The 26037-nt window shown below is 35.4% G+C and overlaps 1 protein-coding gene across 9 annotated transcripts in view; it reads right to left on the bottom strand.

Moving 5' to 3' along the window:
• Positions 1-756: 756 nt before the first annotated feature.
• Positions 757-26037, bottom strand: part of SULT1B1 (sulfotransferase family 1B member 1) — a 50169-nt gene continuing 24888 nt past the window's right edge. For 6 of the 9 annotated variants that reach the window (XM_086405502.1, XM_086405509.1, XM_086405503.1 and 3 more), the window contains 5 exons: positions 24879-24976; positions 15996-16122; positions 15273-15367; positions 11082-11262; positions 6125-7384 (listed from right to left, as the gene is read on the bottom strand). In XM_086405502.1, the coding sequence (XP_086261628.1) occupies positions 7272-7384; positions 11082-11262; positions 15273-15367; positions 15996-16122; positions 24879-24976 (614 nt within the window). In that variant the 3' untranslated portion in view covers positions 6125-7271. Of the gene's footprint in view, positions 1624-1868; positions 1962-6124; positions 7385-11081; positions 11263-15272; positions 15368-15995; positions 16123-24878; positions 24977-26037 lie in introns of those variants that run through there. The other 3 variants (XM_086405506.1, XM_086405507.1, XM_086405508.1) reach the window with 2 other exon arrangements.

Raw genomic sequence — 26037 nt, 5'->3', positions numbered from 1 at the left:
GGATATTACATTTTCTAGCAATTTCATCCTTAGGTTGAACTCAAGGAAAATGCATTGGAAATGTTTATTTATACATACCAAAAATATGACCAAGAGTGTTCATAGCAGAAATATTTGTTAAAAGCCAAACACGAAACTCTTCAAATGCCCATCAACACCAAATAAATGTTTGTATATTTCCACTGCTGCCGCTGCTGCTGCTAAATCACTTCAGTTGTGTCCGACTCTGTGTGACCCCATAGACGGCAGCCCACCACGCTCCCCCATCCCTGGGATTCTCTAGTCAGGAACACTGGAGTGGGTTGCCATTTCCTTCTCCAATGCATGAAAGTGAAAAGTGAAAGGGAACACTATATAGAGATAAAAACATGAACTGATGCAACATGGGTAAATCTCCCAATTATAAGGTTGAGTAAAAAAGAAAGTTAAAGACTCTGTCTGCATCATTCCATTAATCGAAATATCAAAAAACAGAAATCAAATCTTTAATTTTATAAATCAGAATTGTGGTTTTCACTGTGGGAAATACTGATGGAAGAGAGTGCATGGGAGAGGAGAGCTTTTGCACTGATATTATTCTGTGTCTTGGAATATGAATATGGTTACCCAGATATGTTCACTTTGAAGACTTATCTCAATACTTAATGTATCTGTGTGTCTGTTGTACAGAAAAGTTAAACTGCAATGATGGTGGAAAATTCAAATATCAGGATAGATTTTTTTGACCACTCAAATACTATGCCTTGACCAAGAAGCTGCTATGAAAAGCTTTTATTTTTTATCTAGTTGCTATATTATTTTTTATTTTTTCTGGTTTACTTCCTAATGAGGCCCAATGTTCTTTAAGCCTAAGAACCCCAAGCATGCCAATAAGAACAATTCAGGCCAAACAATGAGAGTACAGTTTTCACACATACTAATCTTTTAGAAATTTAGATCTTATATAATGGAAGGAATAATTATCCAGGAAATAAGCAAAAATGTTCTCAGTGAAACTGAATCTGCCTCAATTGTTTAAGTTAGTGAATAGTTCACACATTGAGCAAACTGTACTTGAAAAGTTACCCATTTCTGTTATTTTGAGACACAGTGGACATTCGGCTAAAGGCCCAGTGCTGAGTTGTATAATTCAATTAACTTCCTTCTTCTTTTCAAATTATATTATACCACTGAGTTTAAGTTTGTTTTTTTTTTTAACATTTTCAAGTATGAATTTAATCAGTACAAAAGGAATGTCATTATCTCTCTACCTAGCTATCTAATTTATCTTACTTGAAAAAGAAAGCTAACTAATCTTTATCATATGAAAATATAATAGATAATACAACCATTAAATCTCCTTTGATATTTATGAAGACTGCATAATCTGGGGCCTTGTCCAGTCTATCTTATCAAAATCTCCAGTGAGAACCCTGAGAACTTTCCTTTCTTTACAAATAATTTGAATAAGTTCAGGAATTTTGGTACTTGTACCCCTAGCAGCAGCGGAAGGGAGGAGATACAGAAGATACAAGCTGTGAGGAAATATTTTGTTCTTTCTGCTCGGTCCTTTTCCTCTCATGTTCATTCAAGTTGCACGGGAAGTTTCTCCATAAGATTTACGACAGCTTGTTCTCTTCCTTCCTGAATAGGAAAGAACAGAACAGAGCACAGTCAGACCTTGCCTTATGAATAGGCAGCATTACAAAAACAATTAGTCATTCATTTAGACTGTATGCATTTTACCCATGACATTGCTTTTAATTTTATTATTTGAAATGTATGTTAAGCTAGATGAGCTTGAAAAAAGCTATTTCATCTTTATTTAAACAACAAGCAAGTACCAATTATGACATAGCTTATAAAGGAAAGACATTCACAAATCTAACCTTATAGGTTTGCAGTCAGTGTCCCTTCAACAGCTGGATTCTGAGACTGGATGAAGCGTGGAGCCTTTATATTGTCAGCTTGGGCATCATTATCTAATTATATTTATGAGAATATTTTGAGAGATAGTGAAGTATGTAATATCTGAAGATTATTTTTAAATTTTATGTAGTATCATATAGTGATTAAGAATGACATTTAAGAGTCAAGCAAACATAGCTTTGAATTTTAGTGCAAAGTTTCAGTTTCTTCACCTCAAAATGAGTACATTAATACTTCTGCAAGATTGTCTGACACTTAATAAGTGTACACGCTGCTAAACTTAAAATAGATAACGAACAAGGATCTACTGTATAGTATAAGGAATTCTACTCAGTTTTCTATAATAACCTAAATGGAATAAGAATTTTTAAAAGGAAACATATATATGTATAACTGATTCAATTTGCTGCACATCTGAAACTAATACAACTTTGTGAATCAACTATGTTATTGCTGCTGTTTAGTCACTCAGTCATGTCCAACTCTTTTGTGACTCCCATGGACTGTAGCCGGCTAGATTCCTCTGTTAATGAGATTTCCCAGGCAAGAATACTGGAGTGGGTTGCCATTTCCTTCTCCATAATCAACTATACTTCAATATAAATTTTTTAAAATAAATGATCAATAAAAATTGGAATAAAATATAATTTATGATCCCTAAAAGATTACTAAAGGATTACTGTTGGAGACATCAGTGTGAACTCTGTTTTACTTAATAATGGTACAGATAGCCACCTATAGAAATTTTTATAAATATATGCACATACACAGTATACACACATCAAACTCTTTGTTCTGTTAGCTGAGAGGGCTTAGGATCAATGACAACAGAGAAATAATAAACACATCTAGAACCAAAATCTTGATTTTTATTAATTCTCCAAAAAAGGGAACTAGAGTTTCTTAGAGAAATGGCTGATTCTACAACTAAGACACAGAATATACAAGATGAGCCTGGAGCATTTCTCAGTGCCAGACATTAATAAAAATGCTCAAAATAAGTAAGTAAATAAAAACAACTCTACAATAATGGGAATATATCAAAAGTATTCAGAAGCCAACTAAAAGAGCTCCCAACAGACAAACTGGAACAATTTGAGCAAGGAAATATAGTATTAGCAACATAACCAAAAGTATAATAGGAGCTCATAATGATTTGAATAAATCATTAAGTAAATAAGTGGTTGAGAATTTAAAAACCCTTCACATAGATTGACTTTAATTTCTGTAGATACTTCACTTTTTAGTAGATAAAGTGTTACTTCCTGCTTATTAAGTGTGAGCTACAGACTGTGATTTATTCCAAAGTGTACAATATAGAAAGGGAGGGAAAAAAAAAAAAAAAGAGTAACTTTGCAGTGGAAAGTACTGATAAACATTACTTCAGTCAGGTGACCAACATTGATAAGCTGTATAGTTACTATACATTCTTGATGTGATGTGGTATGAATGGTAACATTAATAAATCTATGGTCTTTTCCCCCAAAATATTATCTCAGTATAATCATGGGGAAAATATTATATAAATCCCAATAGAGGGACATTCTACAAAATAGCTAATCAGTACTTCTCAAAACTATTAAGGTCATCAAATACAGAGAAACTCTAAGAAGCTTTTCATATCTAAGAGGAATCTAAGAAGACACAACAATTAAATGCAATGTGATGCCCTGAATAGTAGCCTGATAAAGAAAACTAATATTAGAGAATAATCAAGTAAATCTTAGCAATATTTGGATTTTAGTTAATAATATCAATATGTGTTCATTTATTGTGATAAGTATGTCATATTAATGTAAGATTAATTATAGAGGAAACAATGTGAGGTGTCCAGGTGTGAGGCTGTCTGTACTATTTTAGCAGAAATTCTGTAAATCGAAAAGTGTTTTAAATGAAAAGTTAAAAAAAAAGCACAGTTGTTATATTCGGAAAAAAAGAAGAGAGATATAGCTTGTGTTCTTGGATTGGAAGAATTAATATTACAAAGTCCATACTACCGAAAGCAATCTAGAGTTTTAATGCAATCGCTAACAAAATACTCAAAACATTTTTCATAGAAATAGAAGAAATAATCCTAAAATATGTATGGAACCACAAAAAACTGTGAATTGCCAAAGTAACCTTGAGAGAAAAAAAGAACAAACTGAAAATATCATGCTCCCTGATTTCAGGCTACCCTACAAAGTTACAGTGAAAGTCATTCAGTTGTGTCCCACTCTTCGTGACCCCATGGACTAGTCCATGGAATTCTCCAGGCCAGAATACTGGAATGGGTAGCCTTTCCCTCCTCCAGGGGATCTTCCCAACCCAGGGATGGAACCCAGATCTCCTGCATTGCAGGCAGATTCTTTACCAGTTGAGCCACAAGGAAAGCCCAAGTGTACTGGAGTGAGTAGCTTATTCTTTCTCCAGGGGATCTTCCCGTAGACTCCAGTTCAATCCCTGGGTCAGGAAGATCGCCTGGAGAAGGAACTAGCAACCCACTCCAGTATCCTTGCCCGAAAAATTCCATGGACAGAGGAGCCTGGTGGGCTGCAGTCCATGGGGTAGCGAAAAGTCTGACATGACTGAGTGACTAACACTTAACTTCACAAAGTACGTAATTTAAACAGCATGGTACTCACACAGAATCAGGCACATGGTCCAATGAAACAGAATAAAGAGCTTATGAATAAATCCAGGCACTTATGGTCAATTAATATGTGTCAAAGGAAGCAAGAATATACAAGAGAAAAAGTAGTGTCTTCAATAACATATTCTGGGGAAACTGGACAATTATATGTAAAAGAGAAAAAATAGAACATTTTGCAACACCTTATACAAAAATAAAATTAAAATGGATTAAAGACTTAAATGTAAGATCTGAAACCATAAAACTCCTAGAAGAAAATACAGGCAGAACACTGTTTGACAGAACCCATAGAAGTTATGTATATACTGATATGTTTGGTTCTGTCTACTAAGGCAAAAGAAAAAAAAATAAATAAGTAAATGGGACCTAATTAAACTTAAAAAAATTTTGTACAGCAAAGGAAAGCATAGATAAAATGAAAAGACAACCTACTAGGAAGGTGGGAGAAAACATTTCCAAATTATATGACCAATAAGTGATTAATATCCAAAATATACACACAGATACAATTCAATATAAAAAAAAAAAGAACTGAATCAAAAATGGCAGAAGACCTGAATAGATATTTTTCCAAAAAAGATATATTTATTTCCAAAAGGAAAAAAAAAATCTCAACAGGTATGTCCTTGGTAATCCAGGGGCAAAGAATCTGCTTTCTAGTACAAGTTACTCAGGTTTGATCCTTGGTCAGAGAACTAATATCCCACGTGCCGGGAGGAAACAAAGCCCATGCACCACAACATGCACAAACAGACTTTCTAGTCTGCATGCTGTCTGTATGCTGTCACAAAAAGCACAGCCAAGCACAGCAATCAAGATTTAAAACCCAGAGCAGCCAAAATTTAAAAAAAATAATGAATAAATAAATAATAAAAAGTTTGTTTTTTAAAGTTCAACATTGCTAATCATCAGAGAGAAACAAAAAACACAAGAAGATATTATCTCACACTTGTCAGAAGGCTATCATTTAAAAGACTAGAAATAATGAGTTTTGATGAGTATGAGGAGAAAAGGGAACCTTAGTACACATTGTTGGTCGGAAAATAATCTGGCACAGACTCTACGGAAAACAGTATAGAGGTTCCTTAAAAAACTAAAGATAGAAGGCCCATGTGATCCAGCAATCCCACTGTTGGGTATAAATCCAAAGAAAACGAAAACGCTAATTTGAAAGATATATGCACCCCAACGGTCGTAGCAGCATTTATAATACATGAGATGTGGATACAACCTGTGTCCTTCCACTGATGAATGTGTAAATAAGATGATGAATGGATAAATATGCACATGGAATAGTACTGAGTCATAGAAAGAATGAAATTCTGACATTTGCAATAATGTAAATACACTTAGAGAGCATTATGCTTAGTGAAATGAGTTAGAGAAAGACACATACTCTATGTTAACCTTCCTGAGTGGAATCTATAAAGTAGAACAAATGACTATAACATAACAGAAACAGATTCAGAGATATAGAGAACAAACTAGTGGTTACCAGGAGAGGGAGGTATGGACAGACAAAATAGTGGTATGTGTTTAAGCTATACAAACTACGATGTGTAAAATAAATAGACAACAAGGTTGTATTGTACAGCGCAGAGAGATATAGTCTTTATTTTGTAATAGCTTTAAACAGGGTACAGTCTATAAAAAATTGACTCACAATGCTATACATACGAAACTAACATAATATTGTAAATCAACTATGTTCAATTAAAAATAAAAGAATGCTAATGTATCTCTTAGATATAAGAGATCTCTTGTAATGAGACATCTCTTATAAAAGTTTACCTTAAAACTTATACATATTTACTAGAAGATTTATATTCCAAGGGAAAATCCATCAAAGAGACCAACAGATAGACCTAAAAGTAGAAAAATGGGTAGAAAAGACATTGGATTGGAAAGGTGTAGCGGAGATTCAGCCTAGAGAATCTCTTGTAGGCACCAGATTGTATATGAAATATTGAAACTATTATTAAGGGATCCACATCTATTCAGATACAAGATGAAGAATCTTAGATGCTCCCAAACGGAACCATATCATGGCAATAGGAAATTCTCAGGAATCACAGGAAGCTGTTGAATTCTGCAAGGACTCACCATAGGAAGTAAGTTCCTGCCCTCAGCTTAGGTGCTCAGAGAAGAGCTCCTATTCCCAGGGAATAGCCATAGGGAGATTAATGGTGATCTTTCCTCTTTGGAGACTTGAAAATTACATACTCAGAATTTAGGAATTTGGATAAACAGAAATTAGGATAGAAACAACATTTCCAAAACCTGAACCATACTATCTGAGGCATGAACCGTATAATTCCAAGAGAGGCAAGGCCAGATGAGCTATGACTCAGGGAACAACTTGAAATTCTGAAGACAGACAGTAATGGCACAAAGTGTTCTGGGTCAAATTTTAAGGAAAGGGAAATTGGAGCAGAGGTAGGAAACACAGTATCAGTGTTAAAGCAGCATTTCTTGAGTCATGTTAGTAGGAAGTAGAACTTAATTTTAAACCACAAGGAAAATGCAGGAATAGTTTATTAAAAGGTGACAGTTTGTCCTAGTTTTAGGGACTCTCAGAGTGAGTGATTAACCACATTGAAAAATCAAAGCTTAGAAGCACATTTTTTTTTCCTTTTTAAAACCATTCAATTGCCTAAATTAAATCCTAACTGTCCTTATTTCACCAAACTGCAGATCAGACTTCTTTCCTCAGATTTTCAGTTTAGGTTCCTCAAATCTCTGTACGGAACTGAAGTTCAGTCTCAGACATTTCCTTCTTATAAATGGCATCAAATTTCTCATTTTGGGCCACTGTGAAATAATTCTTCCAGTCACCTGCAATCCCTAAAAATTACAAATAAGAAAACATATGAAAGAATAAAATATTTTCTTTATGAAGGAAAAGCCATTGTATACCAAAAGAAAAGACTGAAAGACTTTAAAGGAAGCCTTTCTTTGTATTTGGATACTTTAAAATTCATCTCTTTTTTTATTGGTAATTACTGCCATCTGTATATAAATAAACAGCAGGCTTCTCTGGTGACTCAGATGGTAAAGAATCTGCTTGCAATGCAGGAGACCCAGGCTTGATTCCTGGGTCAGGAAGACCCCCTGGAGAAGGGAATGGCTACCCATTCCAGTATTCTTGCCTGGAGAATTCCATGGACAGAGGTGGATTACAGTCCATGGGGTCACAAAGAGTTGGACACAATTGAACAACTAACTCTTTGACATGTTCATAATTAAATAGACCCTGGTTTTAAAGAAACATTATACAAAGGGTTAGTTTTGTTGTCTAAATTTGCAGCTGTACAATAATTTCCTGAAAGAAATTATTTTAGTGTTTCTAATTGTCCCAGATCATGGGGTTACCACTGGTCACTGAATCGATGATCAGGGAATATTTTACAGTCTTTCATGAGTTGCTTTTGGAAACTGTACAAAGAACTGGTCATGAGTATAGTCACACTGTGAAACAGAAAGTTGATAAATATCATTTCCAAGAAATAATAAATGAGGATGTTAGGATATTTGGATGATTCTTGTGTTCCCTGAACTCACTAGATACATCTTATTTTAATTTTAGAGGAGAAGAATAGCATTAAAATCAAACATATAAAATCACTGAACAATTTTTATAGAAGTGAAACTGTTGGGATATAAATTTACATTTAATCTTTTATTCTTGGATGCTTAAAAATATTTATTTGAAAATAAATGTTTAATGTACTGCTGGTGTGTTTGGAGGAAAACATTAATTTTGCAATTTATTTAACATTAAATTGAACTTCCCTGGTGGTCCAGTGGTTAAGAATCTGCCTGCCAATCAAGGGGCCATGGGTTCTGTCCCTGACCCAGGAAGATCCCACACGCCATGGGGCAACTAAGCCCATGCGCCACAACTACTGAGCTCATGCTCTAGAGCCCGTGAGCTGCAGCTACTGAGCTTGGATGCCACCACTGCTGAGCCTACATGCCCTAGAGCCTCTCGTCTGCAACAAGAAGCCACCACAAAGAGAAGCCTGTTCTGTGCAACCAGAGAGTAGCCCCCAGTTGCCAAAACTGGAGAAAGCCCATGTGCAGCAATGAGGACTCAGAGCAACCAAAAATAAGTAAAATTTAAAAATAAATAAATACATCATATTGAACTTCAAGTCTTATTAAACCATGATGGTTTCATGAAGATTTTAAATCATTTTAACAAGAGATGTCCCCATAGACAAAATTGTTTCCCTGGTTATTATACTTTATTCTATTTTCACCAGAAGTTGATAGTTCTTTGGAATGTATGTGAGGATAGTTCATAGTTGGGATAGTACACCTCTAAAGATGTCATTGAAAAGAGGAAGTGTAGATTTAAACAATAAAGAGATATATAAAGCATTCTAATAATAAATTCTATTTTGAGTATAAATATTCTATACACAAAAACGTTTGCTTCACAAGAGTGAGGAAGTATAAAAATTTTTTGATAAAATAAATTCTGGCCAAATCCCAGGATTTTCTGTTTTGTTGCAGTTTGGGACATAAGCATTAACATTGGACTTTATCATCTCCCTATCGTCATTAATATTGTGTGACTAAACTATGACCTTGATTATCCAGGGTGGAATCCTTCAAAACTGTTCTTAGCCCTTTGTTCATACTTCACTTTTCAGAATTTTCCAATATCCATTCTCTTGTGTTACAATATGAGCTTCTTGAGCATATATGTGTTATTTACATTCTAGAAAATATGATCTGCATATAGTTATTCATTAAGACCTTTTCTTGAATATTAACTAACAAATAAAAGGTATCTTTTAAGTATTATTGAACGCATGAATAAATAAACAAATAGATGTTATATTAGATAAGAACATACTAAACTGCAAGACAATAGGACTTGCTACTTTTGTGTATATAATTTTTGGTCAGAAAAAAATACAGTGTAAGCTTACATATCTTCTATGAAAGTCCTCCCCCAAAGCTTGTGCTTCAGATGTTATTCTTTTCTCCATTTTATCAGTGATGGAACCAGAACTTTGGCAGATTTATTAGTGTATGCAGTGTCAAAGGTTCAGGGAATGGCACAGCCTGGGTAAATCCCAGAGCAAACTGACCACAAAAGTTGTGTCCTTCACTACTCCCAGAGGGGTGGAAAGAGTGTCTTTCTTGTGTACTCTCTTCCTTTGAAGTTGTAGAAACCGTGGAATCCAGACTGAGGTTATTTCTATACCCTAATGAGATATCATCTAATGGCATAAATTTTCATGACTGGGGGAAAGCTCTCTTGGAAGTTACATTCAATGACCTGGTATAATGAAAATTTGCCTTATTTAATTAATAAGGGTTTGGGTGTTTTGTTTTTTTTTTTTTCGTCTCTGTTTCTTCCACCAGGAAAACACGTGTGTGTTGTTGTGTGTTGTGTTGTATCAGTCTTTGTTCAAACTTGTAATGCACCATTTACAATGAAAAATTAGCCTTGACCTCTTATACTAGAGCTTACTTTTTAAGTAGTGTTTTGAAAATTAAAAAAAAACATAATTTGAAAACACTAGGTGTACACTAAGGTACAGAGAAATATGAGTTAGAAAATTCTGTAATCATATAATACTTTCGGAGAAGGAAATGGCAACCCACTCCAGTGTTCTTGCCTGGAGAATCCCAGGGACTGGGGAGCCTGGTGGGCTGCCATCTATGGGGTCACACAGAGTTGGACACGACTGAAGTGACTTAGCATCGAGGGTCTTAATCCACATGTTCATACATACAATATATTTCCAGGTTATGTTTACTTTCAGGCACACCAACTGAAATTTTATCTTTCTCTCCAGTTCAGTAAAGAATATTGAAAAGATAGGGTGACATGACTAGGTGGATAAATTCTCACATTTAAGATAATAACACATTTTTGACCCAAAACACATATGATAACCCACAATTTATAGTACTTGACAATTGAAATAGAGCTGTATTTTGACAGTGAATGTCGTATTTCTCTATTGTTATCTTAAGTTAAATTTAGATTCCATGTTTACCATTAACATAATTCAGATAGTATTTTTAGGGAACAAAAACTTCCCACATTCCCTTTCTTTTTGTGAATCCTTCTTAACAAAATAACCGCTGCTTTCTAATGATAATGAGTCTATAGAGAAGATGCTACTGCACTGACTGACATTAATTTATTACTGGGAGGAAGGAGGAGGCCTGTGCCCATTTAAATAAAGATTTAAGTTTTAGGAATAAAAAAATACAGAATGACTCACATCAGAAGTGACAAAACCACCCCCTTTTTGCAGGGTTGTAAAGAAAGGGAGAAAGATTATTAGGTACTCAAGGTGTTCAATAACAGGTCTACATGCATTAGTCCCTTTAATAATTTCCAATCTAACTCAGCGACTTTTATGGTAGGTATTTTTAGTGTCCTTATTTTACAGATGAAAAAATTGAGCCCCAAACTGGCTAAATAACTGGGTAGAGATTACAAAGCTCACCCTCATTTCAGAGCAATTCATAAGAAAGCAGAAAGGAAAAATAAACTGAAGAAAATAATTACCTTTGCGCATAAATGAGGACTTGCTGTGGTCCATCACTTCACTTGGTAGATGTGTATAATTCACTAGAGGGTTGTCCTTCATCATTTCAAATGATGTGTGATAGATTATCTTATCCAAGATCTCATCATCCAGGTTTTTCTCTAGAAATCGAACAACCTTCTTGATCTCTTGCTTTGGATTCTATCAATAGGGTAGAGATACACCCAAGAAAATGGTAAACAATAAATCATTAAAATAGTATGAAAAAAATCATGAAAATGAAAAAAGATCAATAATTTATGTTTAGTAAAGGTAGAGTGGAAATATTTTGTTTATTCTGTCTTATTTTTCATTCAAAGTACAATAATAATAAACTTTAACATAATTATTAATAGCATTTAGTAAAACAGATTGTAGCAAAAATTTTCAGCTCAATTTGCAGTTAAATTTGAAAACTGAATGTTTTAGGGACCCAGTATCTTTATTCCTTCTATCTTTATTTTTCTGTTACTCCTCCAAATTGGTTTCTTGTTTATAATAATAATATTTAATAAAAATAATGTAATAAATTCAGGCAAAACTGAAGATATTTTTAAAATTTATTAACACTGATGAAATCTTGCTTAGATGTACATTATTAAAAACAAACCAGTGAAGTTGCAAAGATAGCAAATTATTCATTAGTCATTGAGAATAAGAGGAAAAAAATCTCAGAAATGAATAATTTTTTCAAATTCTAATGGCATTAACTTAATATCTGGAACCTTTTAGGAAGCTAAGCAAAAATATATATAGATATGTCTAGAAAGATTTTGAAGGGATTAACATCTAAGCTTAATTTAGAAAGATGTGTCCGAGTTTACCAAGATGCAGTCTCCTGAGCAGTTGGAGAGTAAATTTCCAGTAAAGAAAATATAACTCTTGGAAGCATCAACTCACTGTGTTCAAGTGAAAAAAAAGAAAAGTGGTTGGAGTTGGGGTTGAGTTGTTCATAGGAGTGAGAGAGGCTACGAGGCAGTAAAGATGAATTGAGATAAAATTTAGAGCATCACTGGATGTCCTGCTGAAGGATTTGGATTGTATCTGTTATGTAGTAGGGACACAACTCTTTAATAATGTGTCTTATTCACTCTGTGTGTGTTGAGTGTGTGTGTGTGTGTGTGTGTGTATTGAATGTTTTTGCATGTTTATGTTTTGGTAAAGAGTTTCCTATAATGGAAGTTCTGACAATATTTTATGTATCAGGCCTTGACAAGAGAACACTGAGATGGCTACTAATGTGATGCCAGGGGTTAGCATGACTTAAATGTCAGAAATGATGATAGTGGAGAAAAGACTAAGAGAAAAGTCAGTAGTGAAAACACAGAAAAAACATATGGACAGGCAAACAAATATAGAGCAATTTCTGTTACATATTTATAGTGTTTGAAGAATAATTTGGCCACGGCCAAAGTATCAATGACGATGCTAATTTACAGACAAGTAGAAGTTAAAGCAGAGAGTGCTAGCTTCTACTTCTTTTTCACCTCATTGATTGAGAGTTTGAGAATTGATGCAGACATTCATAAACCTGATGTAAATTACTAGACTTCTCTCTGAATTTTATTCTTGATCTATAGTTATAATTTTGTCATATTATTGTTTTTATATGAAAACCATTTCTGTAACATTGTCTAAAATATAACCATGATAGGAAAAAATGTTGTCTAAAAAGTTTAATGTATAGTAAGTTTGAGTGGGATTCAAAATATCAGGATATTCTTATAGAACTGACTAGGCCAGACTGTAAATTAATATGCATAAATTGACCTGAAAAAGGCATTTTCAGTGAATAAGGAGAGAAATATTTGACACAAGAGTGTAATGTGGGGAGCAGCATGATGTCTGACTCAGAATTTGGATACCAGCTCAGCCTAGGAAATGTATTACTTTGTTTATCCTATGGAGAAAAAGAACTACATCCAGAAGTTAAATTTGCTCTCTTCATAAAGTGAATAAGTTTCACTTTGGTCTCCAGAAAGTAAAAATAAAATACTTGGCACAGAAAGACAATTTTCTGTCTTATGAAGAACTTATAACTTAATTCTGATTAGTCAAGCACCCAAGGGAGAGCACCACTTTTTAAAAGTGGTTTCATAAAACCACTCTAGTTTTACAGCTGTGTATTGTGTTGCCAGCAAATTGTCATAAAGGGGCAATGGTAATGTTTAGATCACAGATTCTCTATGAGCTACAAGTAAGTGTGATAGAGAGTGGGAGCCTGAGCAGAGTAGAAAAGGACTCTTATTGATAAGATATGAGAAATGCCCTGAGAGTTTCTCAGAAATACATGCAACAAGAGAGATTTTACATAAGGTAAGGTTTCTGTGCTGAGTAGGATAAAAAAAAAAAAAAAGTGAAAGTGTTTCTCACTCAGTCCTGTCCAACTCTTTGCGACCCCATGGACTGTAGCCCACCAGTCTCCTCTGTCCATGAAATTTTCTAGGCAAAAATACTGGGATGGGTTGCCATTCCCTTCTCCAGGAGATCTTCCCAATCCAAGGACTGAACCAGAGTCTCCCGTATTGCAAGCAGGTTCTTTATTGATGTCACTCAAATATTTGTAAGGAGAAGGAAATGGCAACCCTCTCCAGTACTCTTGCCTGGAAAATTCCATGGATGGAGGAGCCTGGTAGGTTACAGCCATGGTAGGTTACAGTCCACGAAGTGTCAGACACGACTGAGCAACTTCACTTTCTTTCTTTCTATAGATCTTTTTGGAGAAGGAAATGGCAACCTACTCCAGTGTTCTCGCCTGGAGAATCCCATGGACAGAGGGGCCTGGTGGCCTACAGGCTATAAGGTTGCAGAGAGCTGGACACAACTAAGCAACTAACACACATACACACACACACACAAATGTTTGCAACCACTACTCATTCATTCATTCAAGCAATCACTTATGCATACAATAAGTGGCCATGAGCACCTATATATATGGTAGGTGTTGTAAGTACTGTGGATGCTGTTACAAGAAAGGTAAATATGCCTTCCATCAAGAATCTGAAATTCCACAAGATATCCTTATTTGCATGTTCAGGCTTTTACAACTAGATAAGCTTGGTTTCCGTGTGTGTGTGTGTGTGTGTGTGTGTGTGTGTGTATTACCTAATAAAATAGCCTGAGGATAGGCCTGGAACTTTGCAATAGTATTTAGGTTAATACTAGTTCATATGGGAGACTAGAAAAATCTTTATGAATCCCTGAACTAACAGTTAAGAAGAATGTAAAAGAGAGGAGCACACTTAAGATATAATATGTAGGGCATGTGAACCAATGGGATGTTCAGGAGAAAATGAAACCATATTCACTACATGATAGTCAGTGAGGACAATTTACTTTCAAACTTTCAATACTGAATGAACAACCAAACATCATTAACCAAAAGACAGAATAAAAGAAAAGGATTACTTTTTGGACAGAGAGAGAAGCAAGATGAGTTTAATTTTCAACATGTTAAATTTGAGGGTCGTTTAAATGGCAACCCACTCCAGTACTCTTGCCTGGAAAAATCCCATGGACGGAGGAGCCTGGAAGGCTGCAGTCCATGGGGTCGCTGAGGGTTGGACACGACTGAGCAACTTCACTTTCACTTTCATGCATTGGAGAAGGAAATGGCAACCCACTCCAGTGTTCTTGCCTGGAGAACCCCAGGGATGGGGGAGCCTGGTGGGCTGCCATCTATGGGGTCACACAGAGTAGGACACAACTGAAGTGACTTAGCAGTAGCAGTTAAGAAAAACAAGGATCTGAAGTCAGGTTAGAAGTTAAAATGGAGTTTTTGGTGGGTAATTAGCACATAGTTTTGGCAACAGTGGGAATAGATATGATCATCAATCTGTAACAAAGAGTTTAAAAAAAATGAGGACCAAATGATAGAGATTCACAGGAAAACCATGACAGAATGATAACCCATTAAACGAAGGAGACAAATTTGAAAAGAAAGGTGCTCAAGAGAAACACAATGATTGAAAAGGATAAGAGGATTAAAACGTCACTGATTTCACAATTAGATTCATTAAAGATCTTAGCAAGATCTGGGTAAACAGACATGGAAAATAGGCAAAGCAATTATATCATTTGAACTCCATAGATTAATTGAAAAAACTATTAATCCTTTTGCTCCAGGATGTAGTTGAGGAATTTTCTATAATGTATTTCTACTATTTTACCTCTTTCATATCTTCATAGAATAAGAAAAGTATCGGGTGTCCTTCCTTTTTCTTCCACCAACTTTTAACATGATTAAACCAGGAACCATAGGCCACTAAAACCAGAGAAATAACTTATTTCCATAAACATTTATCAAATTGAAGATTTGTTTGTGAAAAATAAGTCAAATTATACAAATATTTTGTCGAATTTAGTAATCAAGGAACTGAAACTATAAAGTCTATGTAAACAAGTATATATAATCAGCTACTTATGGATGCACAAATTTCAGATTTTTAAATATATTAATTGCAAAAGAAACATTTCAAATGGAAATACATTGTCCTCCAATAGGTTACACTTGGCCACATGCAGAAGAAAACTATTCTTTTATGAAATACTCATATCACTTATGTATCTAACTACTGTAAATGTATGTATAAAAGATTTAACTAATGATTTGGGCAAATAAATTTTTGTTGTGAGTAGGAACTGAGAATGGGTTTTTATCGACTGAAAAGAGATTTGAGAATATTTTCATTAAGCTGATGTTTAATAGCAGGATTATATATTGAATGTCAGCAAATATTAAATGTATTTGATTTAATTTGAAATGATTTTTGAATGTACTTGTTACTGATTTGGAAAAAGAAGTGTTTTGAAAGGGAAATTCATACTTGTAATGGTTAATATTATTAAAAATAATTTTTAGTGACATTAATTTTTAGCTAAGACCATCCTACCATTTCCAGTCAAGAATTTCTCTAGATATTCTCCCCAGGTTCCAGGAAGAGGCTGCAAATTATTCATTAAGTCAAAGTGGTAAAATGAGACAGCAACATCCTTGGCATTTCGAGCCAGATAAATGATCTATAGGGGGAAGATGAAGAAAATCAAATGCATGATATTTTATTTAAGAAAAAAAGTAACATACAGTAGGCATGTAAAACAACAGATCTGAAATCCATGAAATTAAAAACAGTGAAATATTAAGAAAATTAATAGAAATGAAAAAGTTGGTTCTTTTTTTAAAAAACCAACAAAATTGATAAATATCTAACAAGTGTGACAAAATAGAGAGGACATAAGTTACTGATAATGAAAAGTCTTTGGATGTGCAGGCACAAGAGATATGTGAAAAATCTCTAACTTCCTTTCAATTTTGCTATCAATCTAAAATTCTTTAAAAATAAAATCACTGTAGAAAATAAAATCTGTTAAAGAATAAGGAGGGAGTATTTTTAACAACTTTTCTTTTTTTTTAATTTACTTTTTATTGAAGGATAATTTCTTTACAGAATTTTGCTGTTTTCTGTCAAACCTTAACATGAGATAGCCATAGGTAAGTGTTAGTCGCTCAGTCATACCCAACTCTTTGAAACCCCATGGATTGCAGCCCACCAGGCTCATCTATCCATGAGATTTTCCAGGCAAGGATACTGGACTGGGTTGTCATTTCCTTGTCCAGAATCAGCCATCAGTTCAGTTCAGTTCAGTCGCTCAGTTGTGTCCGACTCTTTGCGATCCCATGAATTGCAGCACCCCAGGCCTCCCTGTCCGTCACCAGTTCCTAGAGTTCACTCAAACTCACATCCATCGAGTTGGTGATGCCATCCAGCCATCTCATCCTCTGTTGTCCGCTTCTCCTTCTGCCCCCAATCTCTCCCAGCATCAGTCTTTTCCAATGAGTCAACTCTTCACATGAGGTGGCCAAAGTACTGGAGTTTGAGCTTTAGCATCATTCCTTCCAAAGAACACCCAGGATTGATCTCCTTTAGAATGGACTGGTTGGATCTCCTTGCAGTCCAAGGGACTCTCAAGAGTCTTCTCCAACACCACAGTTCAAAAGCATCAATTCTTTGGTGCTCAGCTTTCTTCACAGTCCAACTCTCACATCCATACAGGACTACTGGAAAAACCATAGCCTTGACTAGACAGACCTTTGTGGCAAAGTAATGTCTTTGCTTTTCAATATGCTATCTAGGTTGGTCATAACTTTCCTTACAAGGAGTAAGCATCTTTTAATTTCATGGCTGCAGTCACCATCTGCAGTGATTTTGGAGCCCCCCAAAATAAAGCATGACACTGTTTCGACTGTTTCCCCATCTATTTCCCATGAAGTGATGGGACCAGATGCCATGATCTTAGTTTTTTGAATGCTGAGCTTGAAGTCAACTTTTTCACTCTTCTCTTTCACTTTCTTCAAGAGGCTCTTTAGTTCCTCTTCACTTTCTGCCATAAGGGTGGTGTCATCTGCATATCTGAGGTTATTGATATTTCTCCTGGCAATCTTGATTGCAGCTTGTGCTTCTTCCAGCCCAGCGTTTCTCATGATATACTCTGCATAGAAGTTAAATATACAGCGTTGACGTACTCCTTTTCCTATTTGGAACCAGTCTGTTATTCCATGTCCAGTTCTAACTGTTGCTTTCTGACCTGCATATAGGGTTCTCAAGAGGCAGATCAGGTGGTCTGGTATTCCCGTCTCTTTCAGAATTTTCCACAGTTTATCATGATCAACACAGTCAAAGGCTTTGGCATAGTCAATAAAGCAGAAATAGATGTTTTCCTGGAACTCTCTTCCTTTTTTGATGATCCAGCAGATGTTAGCAATTTGATCTCTGGTTCCTCTACCTTTTCGAAAACCAGCTTGAACATCTGGAGGTTCATGGTTTATGTATTGCTGAAGCCTGGCTTGGAGAATTTTGAGCATTTCTTTACTAGTGTGTGAGATGAGTGCAATTGTGTGGTAGTTTGAGCATTCTTTGGCATTGCCTTTCTTTGGGATTGCGATGAAAACTGACCTTTTCCAGTCCTGTGGCCACTGCTAAGTTTTCCAAATTTTGGTATATTGAGTGCAACACTTTCACAGCATCATCTTTCAGGATTTGAAATAGCTCAAGTGGAATTTCATCACCTCCACCAGCTTTGTTCGTAGTGATGCTTCCTAAGGCCTACTTGACCTCACATTCCAAGATGTCTGGCTCTAGGTGAGTGATCACACCATCGTGATTATCTTGGTGGTGAAGATCTTTTTAGTACAGCCATAGATATACATATATCCCCTCCCTTTTGAACCTCCCTCCGTCTCCCTGCCTATCCCACCCCTCCAGGTTGATACATAGCCCCTTTTTGAGTTTCCTGAGCCATACAGCAAATTCCCATTGGCTATCTATTTTATATATGATAATGTAAGTTTCCATGTTACTCTTCCATACATCTCACTGTCTTCTCCCCTCTCCCCATGTCCATAAGTCTATTCTCTATGTTTGTTTCTCCATTGTTGCCCTGTAAATAAATTCTTCAGTACCATTTTTTTAGATTCAGTATATATGTGTTAAAATATGTTATTTATGTTTCTCTTTCTGGCTTACTTCACTCTGTATAATAGGTTCTAGGTTCATCCAACTCATTAGAACTGACTTTTTATAGCTGAGTAATAATATTCCATCATGTATATGTACCACAATTTCTTTATCCATTCATCTGTCGATGGACATCTAGGTTGCTTCCATGTTCTAACTATTGTAAATAGTGCTGGGATACATGGGTCTCTTTCAGTTTTGGTTTGCTGAGGGTATATGCCTAGAAGTGGGACTGCTGGGTCATATGGTGGTTTTATTCCCAGTTTTTTAAGGAATCTTCATACCATCTTCCATAGTGGTTGTATCAATTTACATTCTCACCAACAGTGCAAGAGTGCTCCCTTTTCTCCACACTCTCTCCAGCATTTATTGTTTGTAGACTTCTTGATGATGGCTTTTCTGACCAGTGTGAATTGATATCTCATTATAGTTTTGATTTGTATGTCTCTAATAATGAGTGATGTTGAGCATCTTCTCATGTGTTTGTTAGCCATCTGTATGTCTTCTTTGGAGAAATTTCTGTTTAGGTCTGTTTCCCACTTTTTGATTGGGTTGTGTGTTTTTCTGGTATTGAGATGTATGAGCTGCTTACATACTTTGGAAATTAATCCTTTGTCAGTTGTTTCATTTGCTATTATTTTCTCCAGCTCTGAGGGTTATCTTTCACCTTGTTTATAGTTTCCTTTGCTGTGCAAAAGCTTTTAAGTTTAATCATGTCCCATTTGTTTACTTTTATGTTTATTTCCATTACTCTAGGAGGTGGGTCATAGAGGATCTGCTTTGATTTACATCATAGAGTGTTCTGCCTATGATTTCCTCTAAGAGTTTTACAGTTTCTGGTCTTACATTTAGGTCTTTAATCCATTTTGAGTTTATCTTTGTGTATGGTGTTAGGAAGTATTCTAATTTCATTCTTTTACATGTAGCTGTCTAGTTTTCCCAGCATGATTTATTGGAGAGCCTGTCTTTGCCCCATGGTATGTTCCTGCCTCCTTTGTCAAAAATAAGGTACCCATAGGTGCATGGTTTTATTGCTGGGCTTTCAATCTTATTCCATTGGTCTATACTTCTGTTTTTGTGCCAGTACCATACTGTCTTGATGAATGTATCTTTGTAATATAATCTGAAGTCAGAAAGATTGATTCCTCCAACTCCATTTTTCTTTCTCAAGACTGCTTTGGCTATTCAGGGTCTTTTGTGTTTGCATATGAATTGTGAAATCTTTTATTCTTGTTCTGTGAAAATTTTCATTGGTAATTTGATAGGGATTGTAGATTGCATTTGGTACTATAGTCATTTTCACAATCTTGATTCTTCCTACCCAGGAACAGGGAATATTCTTTCATCTGTTTATGTCCTCTTTGATTTCTTTCATTAGTGTCTTATAATTTTCTGTGTACAGTTCTTTTGTCTCCTTAGGTTAGTTTATTCCAAGATATTTAATTCTTTTTGTTGCAATGGTGAATGGGATTGATTCCTTAATTTTTCTTTCTGGTTTTTCATTGTTAGTATATAGAAATGCAAGTGATTTTTGTATCCTGAAACATTGCTAAATTCACTGATTAGCTCTAGTAATTTTCTGATACTATCTTTAGTGTTGTCTATGTACAGTATCGTGTCATCTGCAAAGAGTGAGAGCTTTACTTCTTCTTTTCTGATCTGGATTCCTTTTATTTCTTTTTCTTCTCTGATTGCTGTAGCTAGGACTTCCAGAACTATGTTGAATAATAGTGGCAAAGGCGAACACCCTTGTCTTATTTCTGGTCTTAGGGGGAATGCTTTCAGTTTTTCACCATTGAGAATAATGTTTGCCATAGGCTTATCATATATGGCCTTTATTTGTTGAGATGGGTTCCTTCTATGCCCATTTTCTGAAGAGTTTTAATCATAAATAGGTGCTGAATTTTGTCAAAGGCTTTTTCTGCATCAATTGAGATTATATTATGATTTTTATCTTTCAACTTGTTAATATGGTGTATCACATTGATTGATTTCATATATAGAAGAATCCTTGCATCCCTGGAATAAACACAATTTTATCATGGTGTATGAGCTTTCTGATGTGTTGCTGAGTTCTGTTTGCTAAAATTTTGTTGAGGATTTTTACATCTATGTTCATTAGTGATATTGGCCTGTAATTTTCTTTTTTTGTGTTGTCTTTGTCTTGATTTGGTATCAGGGTGACAGTGGCCTTGTAGGATGAGTTTGGAAGTGTTCCTTTCTCTGAAATTTTCTGAAAGAATTTTAAAAGGATAGATTTTAAAAGGATAGATTAGCTCTGCTCTAAATGTTTGATAGAATTTTCCTGTGATGCCATCTGGTCCTGAGCTTTTGTTTTTAGGGAAATTTTTTTTTTAATCACAGCTTCAAATTCAGTGCTTATAATTGGGTTGTTCATAATTTCTGTTTCTTCCTGGTTCAGTCTTGGAAGATTTAACTTTTCTAATAAACTTTCCATTTCTTCCAGGTTATCTATTTTATTGTCATATTGTTGTTCATAATAGTCTCATAATCCTTTGTATTTCTGCATTGTCTGTTGAAATCTCTCCTTTTTAATTTCTAATTTTGTTGATTTGATTCTTCTCTCTTTTTGTCTTGATGAGTCTGGCTAAAAGGTTTGTCAATTTTGTTTATCTTCTCAAAGAACCAGCTTTTAGTTTTATTAATCTTTACTATTGTTTCATGTTTTTTTTTTTTCACTTACATCTGCTCTAATCTTTATGATTTCTTTCCTTCTACTAATTTTTGTTGTTGTTGTTCTTCTTCTTCCAGTTGTTTTAGGTGTAAAGTTAGATTGTCTATTTGGTGTTTTTCTTGTTTCTTGAGGTACAATTGTATTGCTATAAACTTCCCTCTTAGAATTGCTTTTGCTGCATCCCATAGGTTTTGAGTTGTTATACTTTGTCATTTGTTTCTAGAAATTTTTCGATTTCTTTAGTAACCTGTTGTTTATTTAGAAACATGTTGTTTAATCTCCAGGTATTTGTGCTTCTTATAGTTTTTTTCTTGTAATTGATATCTAGTCTGATAGCACTGTGGTCAGAGAAGATGCTTGACACAATTTCAATTTTCTTAAATTTACTGAGGTTTGATTTGTGACCCAAGATGTGGTCTATCCTGGAGAATGCTCCATGTGCACTTGAGAAGAAGGTGTATTCTTCTGCATTTGGATGTAATGTCCTGAAGGTATCAATGAGATCCATCTCATCTAATGTGTTATTTAAGACTTGTGTTTCCTTATTAATTTTCTATTTTGATGATCTATTGATGTGAGTGGCATGTTAATGTCTCCTACTTTTATTGTATTACTGCCAGTTTCTCCTTTTTTGTCTGCTAGTGTTTGTCTTATGTATTGAGGTGCTCCTTTTTTGGCTGTATAGATATTTACAATCATTATGTCTTCCTCTTGAATCGACCCCTTGATCACTTGTCCTTCCTTATCTCTTTCAATCTTCTTTATTTTAAGGTCTATTTCATCTGATATGAGGATTGCTACTCCAGCTGTCTTTTGCTTCCCATTTGCATGGAATATATTTTTCCATCCTTTTACTTTCAGTCTATATGTGTCTCAAAGTCTGAACTGTGTTTCTTATAGACAGCATATATATGGGTCTTGTTTTTGTATGTATTCAGCCAGTCTGTGTCTTTTGTTTAGAGCATTTAATCCATTTACACTTAAAGCAATTATTGATATATATGTTCCTATCGCCATTTTCTTAATTGTTTAGGGTTGATTTTGTAGATCTTTTTTCCTCTCTTGTTTTTCTTGACTGCATAAGTCCCTTTAACATTTGTTATAAAGCTGGTTTGGTGGTACTAAATTCTCTTAACTTTTCCTTGTCTGAAAAGCTTTTTATTTCTCCATCAATTTTGAATGAGATCCTTGCTGGGTACAAGGTTCTCTTGCTGGTTGTAGACTTTTCCCTTTCAGTTCTTTAAATATATCCTGCCATTCCCTTCTGGCCTGAAGAGTTTCTGCTGAAAGATCAGCTGTTAAGTCTTTGGGGTTTCCTTTGTATGTTACCTGTTGCTTTTCCCTTGCTGCTTTTAATATTATTTTTGTGTGTGTGTATTTGAAACTTCCCTCATAGCTTAGTTGGTAAAACATCTGCCTGCAATGTGGGAGACTTGAGTTCAATTCCTGGGTCAGAAAGTTCCCCTGGGGAAGGAAATGGAAACCCATTCCAGTATTCTTGCCTGGAGAATTACATGGACAGAGGAGCCTGGCAGGCTACAGTTCATGGGATCGTAAGAGTCAGACACAACTTAGCACTATCTTTTTCTTTCTTTGTGTTTAGTCTTTGTTAGTTTGATTAGTATGTGTCTTGGCATGTTTCACCTTGGGTTTATCCTGTATGAGACTCTTTGTGCCTCTTGAAATTGTTTGACTATTTCCTTTTCCATGTTGGGGAAATTTTCAGCTATAATCTCTTCAAACATTTTCTCATATCCTTTCTTTTACTCTTCTTCTTCTGGGATCCCTATAATTCAAATGTTGGTGTGTTTGATATTGTCCCAGAGGTCTCTGAGACTATCCTCAGTTCTTTTTATTCTTTTTAATTTATTCTGCTCTTCAGAAGTTATTTCTACCATTTTATCTCCAGCTCACTGATTCCTTTTCCACTTCAGATATTCTGCTATTGACTCCTTCTAGAGTATTTTTAATTTCAGTAATTGTGTTGTTTGTATGTTTATTCTTTAATTCCTCTAGCTCTTTGTTAATTGATTCTTGCATTTTCTCCATTTTGTTTTCAGGGTTTTTGATCATCTTTACTATCATTATTCTGAATTCTCTTTCAGATAGTTTGCCTATTTCCTCTTCTTTTTTTTTTTTTTTTTGACTTCTGTGTTTCTAGTTTGTTCCTTCATTTGTGTAGTATTTCTCTGCCTTTTCATTTTTTGTTTTAACTTATTGTGTTTGAGGTCTCCTTTTCCCAGGTGTCAAGGTTTAATTCTTTCTTCCTTTTGGTTTCTGCCCTCCTAAGGTTAGTCCAGTGGTTTGTGTAAGCTTCGTATAGGGTGAGATTTGTGCTGAGTTTTTGTTTGTTCGTTTTTCCTCTAATGGGCAAGGCTGCTGATGACTGGGTTTGTAATGTTGTTTTGTTTGTTGTTTAGATGAGGTGTCCTGCACAGGGTGCTACTGGTGGATGGGTGATGCTGGGTCTTGTTTTCAAGTGGTTTCCTTTGTGTGAGTTTTCACTATTTGATACTCCCTAGTGTTATTTTTCTGGTAGTCTAGGGTCTTGGAGTCAGTGTTCCCACTCTAAAGGCTCAGAACTTGGTCTTTTCTGTTCACTTAGCTTCATTTGAAAATGATCTACTTTAATTAACTTCTCACCACTGTGGCATCAGAGACCAAGCTTGTCCTTCTTCATAGAGGAGACACCAAGTCAGCCTTTCACGAGGTGCTCATTCTAAGCCCTGTGGCCCTGGTGTCAAACCATTTCTCCCAAGTTTAACAACATGGTCGAAAATCTCCATGAAATCAAGAATGCATGGCCAGGAGAGTGGTCAACTGTCAGAAATACTTGAGCTCTGAGCCAAGCACTGCGTTTTACTTGCTGTGCCACCTTGAGCAATCCACTTGGTATTTCTGAGCCTCTTTCCTCCTCCAAGGCAGAACCTGAGAGCGCAGCAGTCAAGGAGCAAGCAGATGCCTTTGTGCGGGTCTCCACGCCTGTGTGCTCTGCCCAGACAGTCTCAGCCTCGGTGCACTGTGAGCTCCCATGGGCGCCTGGACAGCCAGGAATGCGGCTCCTGCTCCCAACAACTTTTCATTACAAAGTTCAACAACTTAGAATTTAACAACTTAGATTCCAACATGTGACAAACTAGTAAATGCCAGATAGATAATCTGAATAGCTTCAAAATATTGGGGTGGGGGTGGGAAGTTTACAATTTAAAAGTTTCCTAAAAGCAAATACCCAGGCTCAGATGTCTCACTGAAGAATTTTACCAAACAAATAAGAATTGACAACTTTATGTTGAGTTTTCAGAGAAGATTAGACTATTGAGGACAGCTGGGAAAGAGTAGTAGCAATATTGTGCTGAGATAAGGATTCTGTTCCTACATAATTTTGGAAATTTTGAATATGCATGTTTAGGCTAAAACATACTGTGTTTTTACAAATTTAAACACTTTCCTACATAGCTCACTTCTTATGGTAACAGGTGAACAAAGCCTTTGAGCAATCACTTTACTATGTGAGTGAGAAAGAGTTAAAAGACATGTTAAAAACTGACTTGTTGTTTAGAGTATACCTTGCAGTTGTTTTCCCAGAAAGATTTAGGAATGAGATCAATTGGCAGATGTGTTTTCACAACCCGGGGTGATGGATTCTTCTCCAGTTGTTCTAAACCTGAGGAAATTTAGTTTGGTTATATAGGTACTACAGTTTCCAAGGAACCTGCATTTCCTGAATTTCTCAACCAACCTTTTGAAATACTTTTGAGCAGTATATAATGTTGCTAAATTTTGAACAAATCACAAGCCTCATAAATGTGGATTTTAAGAGCCAGAATTTTCTAATGAATAAGGACTTGGGTTCTCTGTTAACCTCTTCGGGCTCAAATCCTAACTTTCTCACTTATTCATCATCAAGCATTTGAAAGTATCCTGGAGTTTCAAGGATTCACTTTCTTCACTTCCAAAATGAGGAGTAATAATACCAACCTTAGCAATTTGGAGTTTCATCATACCTCACACTGACTTATGCTTTGCAACAGCTATTATATTGATAGTATACATGATACATTTGTAGAGCATCAGCTGTTATATCTGCATTTTCATTATCTCCTTTATGAGTCATATATATATATATATATATATATATATATATATACACATACACCCCATGTATATACAAAATGAACCTGTTGCTTCATTCTGTCTCCTAACTTCACCAAAAGATTTCTCAGCCTTTTCTGCCTTGTGATTATTTTGCCATGCAGGGTCCTTTAAAGAATCCTCCTACACACATAAATATGAATGTTGGGAATATGTAATGACATCTCAAGTATGCACATTCAGGTTCCAGAATAAATCTGAGTGCCAGTTTACTCTCCTTCACCTGCTATATCTCACCTACTCCCTCTCCGGTGAGGCTTCACAGACTTGTTCTCCACCCTACCCTCATCTCTCATCAGTTATCTGATTCCCTTGTCCCTTATTACTTTGATTCTATCACTTTTTCATTTAATATTTTTCTATGGTTCTGGAATCTCAACTCATTCTGCACTCATTTTGGTTACTTGTCCCAGAATGATCCTTTAGTTGCAAGCCTTATCATTTCCTTTCTGACTTCAGACAACCACACAGAAAGAACAACACCTTTTCAGTTGATCCTTGTCTGACTGTAGAAGTAATGAGTTCTAGTAGAGGAGAGAATATGAATTCTTCTCTTTACACTGATAGACACAT

The sequence above is a fragment of the Bos grunniens genome, chromosome 6 (genome assembly GCF_055505025.1).
Source record: "Bos grunniens cultivar Pamir isolate PY7600 chromosome 6, Bosgru_T2T1.0, whole genome shotgun sequence".
Taxonomy (NCBI): Eukaryota; Metazoa; Chordata; class Mammalia; order Artiodactyla; family Bovidae; genus Bos; species Bos grunniens.
The sequence above is the reverse complement of the archived record's forward strand: the minus strand, read 5'-3'. Positions and strand labels throughout refer to the sequence as shown.